Source organism: Astatotilapia calliptera, chromosome 3 (genome assembly GCF_900246225.1).
Source record: "Astatotilapia calliptera chromosome 3, fAstCal1.2, whole genome shotgun sequence".
Classification (NCBI taxonomy): Eukaryota; Metazoa; Chordata; class Actinopteri; order Cichliformes; family Cichlidae; genus Astatotilapia; species Astatotilapia calliptera.
The window spans coordinates 42,254,873-42,269,286 of NC_039304.1; the positions used below are offsets into that span (position 1 = coordinate 42,254,873).

Consider the following 14,414-nt stretch of genomic DNA (forward strand, 5'->3'; position numbering starts at 1 on the left):
AGAGAGGCATTTGAAGATCACAGTGGACTTCCTGAGGAGAATGAAGCAGGAGGAGCTGCCTGACCGACTCTAGAGCAGTAAGAGGATTTTTGTAGAAAGATTTAACCTTCTGTGTCATGGCACTTGGTCTTCGACCCAGTCTTTCGATCTTTCTGGACTTTACTGGGTTATTGAAATATCGTATGAGGCTAGTTTCATGGTTATGTTTACATCAAGCATCAAGTATGCTTTGGTGTAACAAATATTGAACAAGTTCGCACAATCACCTCTTTACAATGGACTATAATGTTTAAATGATTTGCCTGTGTGTAATAAACCATAACAGCACATTTCACATATCTGTAGTAAGAAAAATCTCTTTCTGAAAACACTGCACGTCTTTAATGTGCTGCTTGCTTGTGACTTCTTGATGTTGGTAAATACAATAAATGAAAAATACATGTACAACACATTATGCTTCTGCTGTGAGGTCCTTTTTTGTTATTACTGATATATGACATTCCATTGGAAAGAGATGATTGTGAGAACTTGTTCATTATTTGTTCAATGAACAATTCAGCTGTTACACGTTTCAGTATCTGTTTGTATTTCGTGGAATCAACATTTGTGTGCGAGTACACAAAAATCAGTACAGTTATTGCAAAAGTACCAAAAATAAACTAAGCCGACTCACAACTGTACAATAAAACTGTTACAGCCTCATTTTGTTTTTACACTAATTGAAAACATTTTAATCACAATAATACAACCTGATGTGTAAATATTGGGATGACCACTAGATGGCTTCAGATCTCCATAAAATAAAAATCCGCAGAAACATGAGACGTGCTCGTTTCTACACAAATAAATAAAACAAAGCATTTTAATAACGACATGAAAAAGAAAATACAGCAGTTGTTAACACTTACTACGCTGACCTATTATTGCTCTTGTATATTACAGATTAGTATGAAGCAATTGCGAGAGTTTTTACTGAGACCATAAAACTACATCTCCCTGATGATGACGACCATGACGACGATGTTAAAGATGATGGCGAGTGCTTCACCAGATCTCAAACTGCGTGTGCTCCTTGAAGGCTGCTCTGTGCACGATGTTGTTGCTGAAGAGTGACTGTCAGTGAGTTACTGCAACCATACATAATATCTGGCTCTCTGAGGTCAGCTGATCAGTGCTTGTTGGCTGTCAAAGCTGTGGATCTCACTTCAATTAGACCCACAATCTGTGGTTCGAATGAATAATATAGTGATGATGGGATTTTTATTTGTTATAAAGGGATAAAGCTTTATTACATTTAGTAAACGCATGTGAAGAGTGAAAGGATGGTATCAATATGTATCAATATGGATATATTAATAGGGTCATTTTATCCTCTTAACCCTTTAAAACCGGTCGGAGCGGGCACGCTTTGTTTTGCGTAACTATTTTTAAATCTCTGTAGAACTGGAACCACATAAGCTAGCGCAATATTTTTTTTGGCATATGAAACCAGAGGAGTTGTAGTTACATCTTATTCATTCAGCTTGTCTTAGGCCACGGTTTCCTTCCACATATAGCTTTGCAAAAATTGCATAAAAAGCACTTGCAGCAACAAAAACATAATATTCCAGAAACACGCTTTGCCGATCCGATCAGCTGTTTGTAACACTTCCTACATTGGAATAGACGTCAGCACGAACTATTGCATGTCCGAAATTGGAAGTGATTTCATTTCGCAGAAAATGTAGTCTTTTTTACATATGGGCCTTGCTTTATAAGCCTACACTGGTGTTTTTAAAACTCATGTTTGACTTCATGCTTTTCTGAATAGTTTCTGGGATGCTTAGAACTCAAATTGCATGAGAAGCTCATCTGTAACCAAAAGGTTGCCGGTTCGATCCCCAGCTCTCACTGTCCTGGTGGTTGTGTCCTTGGGCAAGACACTTTACCCTACCGCATACTGGTGTGGGCCAGATGGCGCGTTATTGCAGCCTCGCTTCTGTCAGTCTGCCCCAGGGCAGCTGTGGCTATGTCATCCAGGGAAGGACGGATGTTGTTTTGCTGTGCTGTATTTTAATGTGAAGTGTACTTATTTATTTTTTATATTGCATGTATTGGTTATATTTTGTGCAGTGTTTTATTTAGTTTGCATGTTTTAGTTACCGTCAAATTGTCCTGGAGAGACTCCGCCCTTTCCCCCGTTTTTACTAATTGGACACACCTGAGAGGAAAGGAAAGGTAATTTACAGAGTGCTCAATGACACATAAGAGGGTTGGAGTTGGGTTCGAGGGAGCACAGAACACCAGCGCGCAGAGGACCAGCGCACAGGGCACCAGTGCAGAGAGTGACAGTACCAGCGGGGAGAGCGGAGACAGCACCAGCGGAAGGCACGGGACGGCTGTGTGGCTTTGCAGTTTTAAAGAAGCGGCGGGCGGAGTTGAGAGCTCTGCCCACCCGGGGTAAGTCTTCGACTTATCCCCTTTTATTGAATAAAAACTGCCGGAAGAATAGTGACTGCCGCTCCTCCCTTTCTCTAGCATATCAAGACGCGAATGCGGAAAGGAAGGAGAGGACTCCACTGGGTTTCCCTTTTACTTCGCTGGATTTCTTAACTCCCTGGGACTTTTATGCCGTGGTGGATCCCACTGGACTTTTAATGTTGTGTTTTATTGATTTTTATTGTGTTATCCCTTGGCCAAGGTTGTTTTAATTCATTTTACATTTTTAACTATTTAAATATAATAAATTATATTTTTAATTCTACAGTTTTTTTATCATGTGCTTTCCCTTGGCGGCTCCACTGCTCTGCCCGTTTTGAGGAAGGTTTCTTTCCTTTTAAAAAACACAAACCACCTTGGAAATAAAATCAGCCTTTCCGCTCCGTTACAGCTACAACTGTGGTTTGCCTGCACCAGTGTGTGAATGTGAGAGTGAATGAATAGTGAAATTGTAATTGCAATCCATTATTATTTTGATGCACATGCAGTTTTTTTCTTTTTTGTTTCAAATTTGCATTGTACTATTTATTTTCTTTTTTCCTGCTGTATATAAAAATTGGTGTATCTCAAAAATAAAACTATGAAGACGCTCAAAAGAAATTTCCTGTTGTTGGAAACTATTTTGTGCAATTTTTTCGTATTTACAGTTTTGAGGGATAAACCTCTTACATTTCTCTAACTATAAATATATGTAAAAAAAACAACAACAACAATTTTTTACTTTTTTGTAGTTTATTGCACTTTTTTGCAATTTATGTAGTTACTAGAGCAGAGCGATATAACCAAAAGTATTTATCACGATATACATTTGAAAATTTGCGATAACGATATATATAACTGATGATATAATTGACACTAGACAAAATAATTTACAACTTTATTAGTGTAAAACAAAAAAAAAACCAATGTATTTTCACTTAAACAAGCAGCTGTTTTTTTTAATGTGCATTCAAAGTTATATAATATATAATAATATAATAAAAATTTAACAGTGCAAATGCAAATTCCTCGCTGACAGTTTAACCAAAAGGCATTTCCAGTGGAAAATGGCTGACAGATCCTGAGCATAATCATGTATACTATGTACAAAACTTAAAAAGAGGTTACACACACACAATACGGTAATATTATGTTGAAGCACAGCACGTATCACTCCGCGAGGCTCCGCCTACGATAGCCGTAATGCTCCGACAATCCATCAAGCGGTCCGGCTTCGTAGCTTAGCAAAGTCGTACTAAAACATTTGACAGATTTTCAAGCGCCGTGTACATAAAATCGATTCGAGGTCAGTAAACACAACCAGAGTTCATACATAAGGCACACGGGATTATAAGAACCTATAACCTATCTGGTTATAAGTTCCATTGGAAAGAGATGATTGTGAGAACTTGTTCATTATTTTTTCAATGAACAATTCAGCTGTTACACGTTTCAGTATCTGTTTGTATTTCGTGGAATCAACATTTGTGTGCGAGTACACAAAAATCAGTACAGTTATTGCAAAAGTACCAAAAATAAACTAAGCCGACTCACAACTGTACAATAAAACTGTTACAGCCTCATTTTGTTTTTACACTAATTGAAAACATTTTAATCACAATAATACAACCTGATGTGTAAATATTGGGATGACCACTAGATGGCTTCAGATCTCCATAAAATAAAAATCCGCAGAAACATGAGACGTGCTCATTTCTATTTCTATTATTGCTCTTGTATATTACAGATTAGTATGATGCAATTGTGAGAGTTTTTACTGAGACCATAAAACTACATCTCCCTGATGATGACGACCATGACGACGATGTTAAAGATGATGGCGAGCGCTTCAGATCTCAAACTGCGTGTGCTCCTTGAAGGCTGCTCTGATGATGATGATGATGACCATGATGATAATGATGACCAGGAGGATGATGATAATGACGACCATGATGATAATGATGACCAGGAGGATGATGATAATGACGACCATGATGATAATGATGACCAGGAGGATGATGATGATGACGATGGTGATGACCAGGAGGATGATGATAATGACGACCATGATGATAATGATGACCAGGAGGATGATGATGATGACGATGGTGATGACCAGGAGGATGATGATGATGACGACCATGATGATAATGATGACCAGGAGGATGATGATAATGACGATGGTGATGATGGCGAGCGCTTCACCAGATCTCAAACTGCGTGTGCTCCTTGAAGGCTGCTCTGTGCACGATGTTGTTGCTGAAGAGTCTAGAAAGAGACCAAAGCAGAGAGCAGACGTCACTCACACAGAACAACATGAATCCACGTGAGCTCAGGCTGTGAATGATTCCTCTCAGAGTCTGAGAAGAAACTCCTTCATGTTGGCTCACCGCACACAGTGGATGGAGGGGTTGATGGAGAGCAGCTGCAGTAACACGTCGGTCGAAGCATCAGTGATCTGATTGTGACTCAGACTGTAACACAAACACAACATGTGGCTCTAACTGATCGCTGCACATTATATTACTGTAGTGTGTGTGAACAGGCTGATGGTTGTTGGTGCCTCCCACAGGAGGATCAGTGTGTGACACTCACTCTAGGACTTGGACTTTGTGCAGATGTGTGATGAGAGGGAGCAGCAGCTGGTCAGTGAGCTGACAGTGACTGAGGTCCAGCTCTGTCAGCCCTTCACACGAGTCCAGCATCTGGACCAAAGCCCCGCAGACCCTCTGATCCAGCGTGCTGTGACTGAGATCCAGCTCTCCACCCAGGGCTGTACACAGGGACACCGCCCGCCTCACTGCGTCCCTCTCACTGTTCACAGGAACCAGAGACAGCAGCTGGAGGAGGACAGTGTTACTGACTCTAAACAGGACAAACAGAGAAACTGTCAGGATGCATCAACACCAGCGTGAACAAGGTTCTCTCTGGTTCAGACTCTTCGGTGGTCTTTCCCACCTGAGGCGGACCCTGTGGAGGACAGGAAACAGCAGGTCCAGCACGCTGTCCTCCACCTCACAGTCTCGCAGGTCCAGCTGTGTGTCCCGGCTGCCCTGTGTCAGGATGGTGGAGACGGCCCTGCAGTCATCAGCAGTCAGACTCAGAGGCTCAGTCTGATCCTCCTCCGGTAGCTCCACACAGGAGGAGCAGGACAGATCCAAGCTGTGCTGCAGAGTCCTCAGCAGGCCTGACGCTGCCTCCTGCTGGACGTCACAGGCAGCACAGCAGTGGATGAACCTCAGCAGCTGGTTCCTGTCAACACTGGAAAGAAACGCATGGAGACAGAAAATCTCAAATGATAGATGCTGCAAACAAACTGCTGGCTCCAATAAAATGTGTTGATCTTTAAAACTAAAGGATTTTAAGAACAGCATCTATGAACTAGCAGCAGACACATTATTGTAATTAGATGTTGGATTTATGCACAGCACTCATGTTATTAAGACAAAGTCACACTGAGCCCAGTTTCCCTGCTTGGGCTGATTGTGCAGGTGGATGTTAACAGATAACAGCTTTAAATGAATAAGGACTCTGTTCATCTGGTAACTCGGTGTTCATAATTTACTGCATTTATCAGATTAAAAGCATCATTTGTCAGCAGTGATGAAGAGTAAATGTCTCCTTTGTGTCCAGGAAGCCACAGAAACACAGCATGTAGCAGATTATTTTAATGGGTCCAGTTCAAATGTGTCTGCAGACAAACTTGTGATTTGCAGCCTTCAGCTTGTTGTTCGAGCAGCTGATAAAAGTAGCCCAGGAGGTGTAATGACAACACTTGATAATAACTATAATTAATACAATTAAATTGTTAATTCGACCGATTTTAATTCACTAAGATTAAAATGACAACAACGCTGATGATACCATTTGGTAAAACCACAAATGTGACACACAAATCAGAAGCAACAAGTCAGAGGCTGCAGTTTGGGAAACACTGAAGACCACCAGAAATGTTTGGGCCTCATTTGTAAACGAAATGATTTCCAATAATATATTTTTAAACAATTATCTGCATAATTAATGAGAAATTGCAAAGCTGACATTTGTAAACTTTGTAAATAATTCATGAATATTGTGTGACATCTAAAAACAGGACGGCTAATGCTAAGCTGCAGTGTGTTCAGCGATAAGTCGGCCCTTGGGTGTAAATAAAAAAAAATGAAACTTTTGATTAGTCTGAATTTCTTTGTTGTTTAGTAAAGTTTGTGTTGGATTAAAATACAACAAACGGCTCTCACTGTTGCCATGACAGCGGGCTAATGCTAAAGAAAAGCTTGTGTGAATCTCTGAGACTAAACAACAGTCGGGGGCGGGGCATCTGTGATGAAACCCTCGATGATAAGTAGTGAAATAAACATCTGGTCATCATTAAAGAACACATACCATAGTGAGAACATGTTGTTTGTGTCATCAGAGTGTAATTATCGTCTCTTTCCAACTATGATATATAAGATATGAAGCTTCACCACATTGTTGTTCGTACATGTCGCCACTATGAGCGCCACTATCAGCGGCTCTGGGATTCTTTTCCAGGAAAACTGAACTCAAAGCCGTCTTCAAACCAGCTTACTGTCTGTAAACATCAACATGAACCAGTTACTGTTTGATCCTGTTTCCTGTTCTGTTTGCTACGGTGACCCTGGGTTGTTAGACAGGCGCCCACTAATAAAATGTGTTATTGTTGCTGTTGTTGTTATTATTACTGCTCTACCTTTAAATGATGTTCACTCTGCCTGCTGTTTGAAACTTTCCTTGTAGTTTCTTGTTCAACTGTTCATGTAATCTGTTCCACACTAACAGTAAAATGTTAGCTTGTTTTTGAAGCATTATGTTACAATAAAGTGTGTTGTTCAGCAATCACACAGCGCAGCACAGAGGAACGAGCTCTAATATCTGACCTGAGACGAGAAACGCTGTCCAGCATGAGGAGGATGGACTCTACTCCCCCTGCTGGTATGGAGGTCCACAGCAGGTTCAGTCTGACTCCGTCTCCGTGTCTGAGGATGAAGATCAGAGCAGCACAGTCCACTGAGTCCAGCTGTCTGCAGCTCAGGCTGATCACATGACCGAGTGACCTCAGCAAACTGGGAACAGCGTGACTGTCGTGAGCTCTGTAGAGCTCTCTGATGGAGCTCATCACAAAGCTGGGACTGGGCCTGAAAACAAAGAGTTTATTTCCAACTTTGTTTAAAGGATCCATGAAGTGCTGATTAAAGATGAGACAGCATTTCAAATCCTCCTGATTAATCAGCAGAAACTGTGTAAAAGATCAAACCACATTCAGCACCTTTTAAACACAATCCTGTCCAGAAAGGGAAGCAGATGTGTGGTCTCCTCCTGTAAGAACAGGTTCTTCCTCAGGTCCACAGTGATGGTCGGAGCCGACGGCTGCTGCAGCAGATAGTGAAGCAGCTCCCAGCTCAGGCAGCAGGAGGTCAGGTCTGCACCAACCTTACTCAAGAAGGACAACGTCAAGTCCTTGTCCTGGGTTTCATGGAGGAGAGACAGGAGCTGCTGGAAGCTCTCTTCACTCAGTCTGCAGAGATCATCAATATAAAATAAGCTTTGAAGTAAAAATCGACATTTTATTTGTCCTGTGATGTTCAGAAAGACATTTACTTGACTGTCAGAGGACCATGATGGAGCAGCAGTGCAATGAGACCCTGAGCAGGGATGCAGGTCTCAGTCAGGTCTAACCGTCCGACTGTCCAGTATCTCAGCAGGGAAGCCAAACTACTGACGGCCCTCAACAATACTCTGTGTGATGGTCGGGCTTTCTTAGGCACAAGAGAAAGCTCTTCAACAGCCAGCCGACGGGCCGCTCTGCCTCTTCTTACCCACTGAGACAGCAGCAAGGACATGTCGATGGAAAGCCTGAAGAACGAAGAGACGAAAGAGCAGAAATGATGAACACCAAGAACTAAAGATTCACATAGAAATGATGTTAGAAGAGCAGGAGAGAGTCATGGTTTCACTTCCTGCCTCAGACTGTGTAGTTGTGTTGTGTGTCTGAAGAGCAGAGCGCCTCCTCTGGCAGACATCTTGCTGGGTGTGAGGATGAGATCCACTTTAGAGCCGCACAGTTTGAGAACTCTCCCCACAGACCAGCAGCTTTTCCTGTGTAACGCTCCTGTTAGCAGCAGCTGGAAGCCCAGCAGCTGCAGCAGAGACTCCAGCTGCTGGGCCTCCTCTCTGGATCTTACAGACATGGATGTGCACACACTCTGGAAGAACTCTGGATCACAGCTGGAACACAGTGAAGATGGGATCAGAGAACATGCTGGAAACGTTCTGCAAATGAAACCATCATCACTTATTTACCTGAGCTGTGAGATAAAAGGCAGACACTGCAGCAAACGCCTCACTTCACTCTCTTCATGTGAGCAGCCTGTCAGCTCCACTTGTTTCTTCTCTGGTTGGAGTTTCAGCAGCTCCAGGAGGATGGAGGTCTTTCTCTCTGAGAGGTCTATGGACCAGACTGCAGGAGCTGACTGGAAAACTGGCTGTAATGATGGAAGGACACTCAGACCTGTTTTAGTCTCACAGTCCTTCACATGGGAGCACAGATCCAACAGGAAGTCACTCTGATATTGCTTCAGATAATCATCATCATCATCTTCATCCATGCGTCTCTCATGAAGAGGGAATGTCTGATATGTGCACACTGATGCTAACAGCTCCAGGATCTTCTCTCCTGTCTGCTGCTCTCTCTCTGCTGCTGCACAGAACAGACTCACAAAGATCCTGACTGCTTCATGACGATTCCAAACATCAACACTGGAACAATAAGAAGGAAACATTCAGTGATGATTTGATGTGAGCTGCATAAAAACAGCCACACACTGCTGATGGACCATCTGGTCCATGTTTCCTGTACATAATGACGCTCCATGTTAAATATAACATAAACGAGGGAAACATATCATCTCAGTTGCAGCACATAACTAATTTATTAATCCTCATAAAAACAAGAAAACACAAATATTTTAGAAATTTGTCAAAATTCCACTTTTAGAAGCTTCTTTAAATCAAGATGAGACGGTAAAAACTTTACTTTAAGATTAAATGAATAGAAAAGTTGTTTTTCTGCTTTCTTTGTAAAGTAACTACACTCAACAAAAATATAAACGCAACACCTTTGTTACTGCTAAAAACTACAAAAGGGTGGCCTTTTGTTGTGGGCAGTCTGAGGTACACCTGTGCACTACTCATGATGTCAGATCAGCATCCTGATGTGGCACACCTGTGAGGTGGGATGGATTATCTCAATATGGCAGATGTGCCCACTACCACACATTTGGACTGATTTGTGACCACTGTTTGGGAGGGATGGTTATATTGTGTATCTGGAATGAATTCTAGGTCTCTACGTCCATCCCATGGGGAATGGGAGCAGTAACAAAGGTGTTGCGTTTATATTTTTGTTGAGTGTATATACTATGTGTATACTGCATGTGGTGAACGCATGTTCTCCATCAAAACTCTTCACTAAGCTTCTGAATACAATCTGACTTACCTGAGCTGTGAGATAAAAGGCAGACACTGCAGCAAACTCCTCACTTCACTCTCTTCATGTGAGCAGCCTCTCAGCTCCACTTGTTTCTTCTCTGGTTGGAGTTTCAGCAGCTCCAGGAGGATGGAGGTCTTTCTCTCTGAGAGGTCTATGGACCAGACTGCAGGAGCTGACTGGAAAACTGGCTGTAATGATGGAAGGACACTCAGACCTGTTTTAGTCTCATAGTCCTTCACATGGGAGTACAGATCCAACAGGAAGTCTCTCTGATCTCGCTTCAGATCATCTTCATCCATGTGTCTCTCATGAAGAGGGAATGTCTGATATGTGCACACTGATGCTAACAGCTCCAGGATCTTCTCTCCTGTCTGCTGCTCTCTCTCTGCTGCTGCACAGAACAGACTTACAAAGAACCTGACTGCTTCATGGAGACGTGACCACAGAGGAAAAACACTGGAACAATAAGAAGGAAACATTCAGTGATGATTTGATGTGAGCTGCATAAAAACAGCCACACACTGCTGATGGACTCCATCTGGTCCATGTTTCCTGTACATAATGACGCTCCATGTTAAATATAACATAAACGAGGGAAACATATCATCTCAGTTGCAGCACATAACTAATTTATTAATCCTCATAAAAACAAGAAAACACAAATATTTTAGAAATTTGTCAAAATTCCACTTTTAGAAGCTTCTTTAAATCAAGAAGAGACGGTAAAAACTTTAGTTTAAGATTAAATGAATAGAAAAGTTGTTTTCTGCTGTCTTTGTAAAGTAACTATATACTATGTGTATACTGCATGTGGTGAACGCATGTTCTCCATCAAAACTCTTCACTAAGCTTCTGAATACAATCTGACTTACCTGAGCTGTGAGATAAAAGGCAGACACTGCAGCAAACTCCTCACTTCACTCTCTTCATGTGAGCAGCCTCTCAGCTCCACTTGTTTCTTCTCTGGTTGGAGTTTCAGCAGCTCCAGGAGGATGGAGGTCTTTCTCTCTGAGAGCTTTATGGACCAGACTGCAGGAGCTGACTGGAAAACTGGCTGTAATGATGGAAGGACACTCAGACCTGTTTTAGTCTCACAGTCCTTCACATGGGAGCACAGATCCAACAGGAAGTCACTCTGATAATGCTTCTCCATGTGTCTCTCATGAAGAGGGAATGTCTGATATGTGCACACTGATGCTAACAGCTCCAGGATCTTCTCTCCTGTCTGCTGCTCTCTCTCTGCTGCTGCACAGAACAGACTCACAAAGATCCTGACTGCTTCATAGAGACGTGACTTCAGAGGAAGAACACTGTAACAATAAGAAGGAAACATTCAGAGATGATTTGATGTGAGCTGCATAAAAACAGCCACACACTGCTGATGGACTCCATCTTGTATATAATGAAAGTCCATCTTAAAGCCATCTTCCATCAGAGCAGCTGAACAGTGTTCTTAGACAGTTACTGACTCACAACACAAACACTCAGCCTGTGTGTGAAATCACTGCGTTCTGAACTGTAACTGTTATTTTGTTCGCTGTCTGACTTTAGAGAGTCAAACACTAAACATCAACAATGCAGAAACACACAGAGGGGAACAACAACATCTACAACAGCAGCTTCACCTGCTGCTCACATCACACACCTCTCTGCTGTCTGACATCTTCATCTGCTCACTATAGAGCTGCTACCACCATCATCATCATCATGCTCAGTAAAACAAAGTCAGAGATAAAGTCCAGCTTCATGTAACTCATTCATTTACTGAGTTACGTCACTGAAGGACTCGTTGAGTTTGCTTTCATGCTGTTTCCATGGCGATGATGGATTCAGGTGTAAAGGATGTTTCTGGCATGTGTGCACTCCAACACTCTGCAGCAGGAGCTCAGTCACATGATCCTATCAAATATAAATCTAACCTTTCTGATGAGAACGTCTTTATTCTAGATGCTGATAAGCATTAAAAGTCGTCTGATATTTATAGAAAATATGAAACTTCATAGCAACAAACAGCTGAACACGTCAGTGAAACACAGGGATGGACTGAGAACGTTTCCCTCTGAAATATGACAGAGTCTGAATACATTTATAACATGATCCATGTAGATGAGGTCAAACATATGATGCTGATGACAAACAGCACTAGGGCTGAACGATTATGGAAAATAATCTAATTGCGATTTTTTGCCCCAATATTGCGATTGCGATGCGATATGCGATTATTTTTTAAGGTCTTTGTCTTCTGTATTATTAAACAAAGACAAGCAATACATCATATAGTATGGCCAATACTATATTACATTAATTTTAAACTGTTCTTTCCTGGAAGACAGACCTCTGTTATGATGACATGAGGTGATGCATGAATTGATGACTGACATTTTTATTTAACTTCTTCAATCACAACAGTATATTTGAACATACACAATAGTTTATTTTTAGCTTACAAACATCTGAGCATAAAGTGCTGACAAGGAACCCTGGTGTAAACATTAAAATGAAAGTCAGTACAATGTGCAGATTGCAGAAATATACATAAAAAAAATCAGTGGCTTTACCACACTCAGTTTTTCGACATCTGTGAACTACTAGACAGTCATTCAATTAAAAATAATATTAAATAAATAAAAAATACACACATCTTACTGATCTCTGCAGTCAGTAACATTACACATAAAGTGCAAACATAATAGCAATTGTATAAACACACACACAAACACGCCTTTAAAGTTTAAAGGCGTGAAATTGGACGGTCTAGTTCTGATTAGCGTCACCGCTGTCTCGGTGGAGTTTAATAAACTCGGCCGTCTGCTTCTTGCTATCTAAAATATAACCAGACACTGGTGTAAATTCTCGACTGTCTCATACTTCTGTTTAATAAGTTTTCTGTTTGACGTTTAGTCAGCTGTGTGAAAACCAAGGAGGAACCCACCCGGGGGAGTAATAAAGTTTTATTTTATCTAATCTAATAACTTTAATCTCAGCCAAACCGATTTACTCACGAACAAACAAAACACTGAAAAAAGCCCAACAATAACATTTTTAGGTTGTCTAAGTGACTTATATATTACGTTTAACCCGAGCAGCGAAACTCCGCGGTGATCTGAAAATGATGTGCCGGGAGTTGTGCCGTTCTCGGCCGCATCAGTAACCCTCGAGCTCCCGGCTAGCTGTCGAGCTGGTGGGTAGCAGACGCCTCTGAAAACGTCGAAGCACTTTTGCAAATATGCGATACCTTGATAAACCGAGCAGATATTTGATGTTTACACAACTACTTTCTCGCCTGAAAATATGTTAAAAGTTTATTTTGTGACCCAGAAAGATTAGTATGAGTAATTTTAAAACTTAGTAGCGGCCGCCATTGTTGGAAACTGGACTTTGGCTGGGCCGCGCTATGAATTCTGGGATATGGTAGTAATTTGGACAGCCTTCGGCGCGTCGCTGTGACGTAATCGGTCTACAAATGCGGCCTCAGGAGGATGCAGCCCATGAATTTGGACATGTCCAGAGTATAATCGCAGCCTTTGCGGTTAGAAAATTGCACTTGATCATGTCGCGATATTATCGCAAATGCGATATATCGTTGAGCCCTAAACAGCACAAGACAAAATCATCACTTTACAATTCATGGAGCTCCAAATATTTCCATCACTTATTTTCACAGCAAATCTTCTCTTACAGATATTTGACTCGTGTGAAGAGCATGTTATTTACCTGAGCTGTGAGATAAAAGGCAGACACTGCAGCAAACTCCTCACTTCACTCTCTTCATGTGAGCAGCCTGTCAGCTCCACTTGTTTCTTCTCTGGTTGGAGTTTCAGCAGCTCCAGGAGGATGGAGGTCTTTCTCTCTGAGAGGTCTATGGACCAGACTGCAGGAGCTGACTGGAAAACTGGCTGTAATGATGGAAGGACACTCAGACCTGTTTCAGTCTCATAAGAGTACAGGTCCAGGAGGAAGTCACACCATTTCTGTTTAAGAGGACTGTTTTTGTATGTGCACACTGATGCTAACGGCTCCAGGATCTTCTCTCCTGTCTGCTGCTCTCTCTCTGCTGCTGCACAGAACAGACTCACAAAGATCCTCGTTCGGTCTTCATCTGATGTCTCAGCATCAACACTGCAACAATAAGAAGGAAACATTCAGTGATGATTTGATGTGAGCTGCATTGAAACAACCACACACTGCTGACACACTTTGCAATGTTTGTGAGTTTAATCTGGATCTTTGCTGATTTTCTGTCTTCAGTAAAATGAAACTTTGATAAAAATCAGAGTCTGTTTATTTCTTTGGAAGTCAGCAAACTCATAAATTGAGCAGAGGATCAAATAATTATGTCACTGCTGTAAAAAGGTAGAACACTGTGAGAACAGCTGTAATACAGTGTTGTATTATTCATGTACGTCGGAGTATTTGGAGAGTTTAGATTTTATATTTGCTATGGTCA

General features: G+C 41.6%; 2 protein-coding genes across 12 annotated transcripts in view; one reads left to right on the forward strand and one right to left on the reverse strand.

The window, feature by feature from the left end:
• Positions 1 to 14,414, forward strand: part of LOC113019584 (NLR family CARD domain-containing protein 3-like) — a 116,321-nt gene that overhangs the window by 77,051 nt on the left and 24,856 nt on the right. The gene's annotated exons all lie outside the window — the stretch shown is intronic.
• Positions 1 to 14,414, reverse strand: part of LOC113019567 (uncharacterized) — a 69,326-nt gene that overhangs the window by 43,526 nt on the left and 11,386 nt on the right. For 7 of the 11 annotated variants that reach the window (XM_026163322.1, XM_026163321.1, XM_026163327.1 and 4 more), the window contains 4 exons: positions 13,682 to 14,086; positions 10,840 to 11,277; positions 9,974 to 10,372; positions 8,779 to 9,234 (listed from right to left, as the gene is read on the reverse strand). In XM_026163322.1, the coding sequence (XP_026019107.1) occupies positions 8,779 to 9,234; positions 9,974 to 10,372; positions 10,840 to 11,277; positions 13,682 to 14,086 (1,698 nt within the window). Of the gene's footprint in view, positions 1 to 505; positions 1,049 to 4,662; positions 4,726 to 4,847; positions 4,932 to 5,052; positions 5,323 to 5,415; positions 5,719 to 7,355; positions 7,614 to 7,744; positions 7,994 to 8,076; positions 8,332 to 8,439; positions 8,704 to 8,778; positions 9,235 to 9,973; positions 10,373 to 10,839; positions 11,278 to 13,681; positions 14,087 to 14,414 lie in introns of those variants that run through there. The other 4 variants (XM_026163328.1, XM_026163323.1, XM_026163325.1 and 1 more) reach the window with 4 other exon arrangements.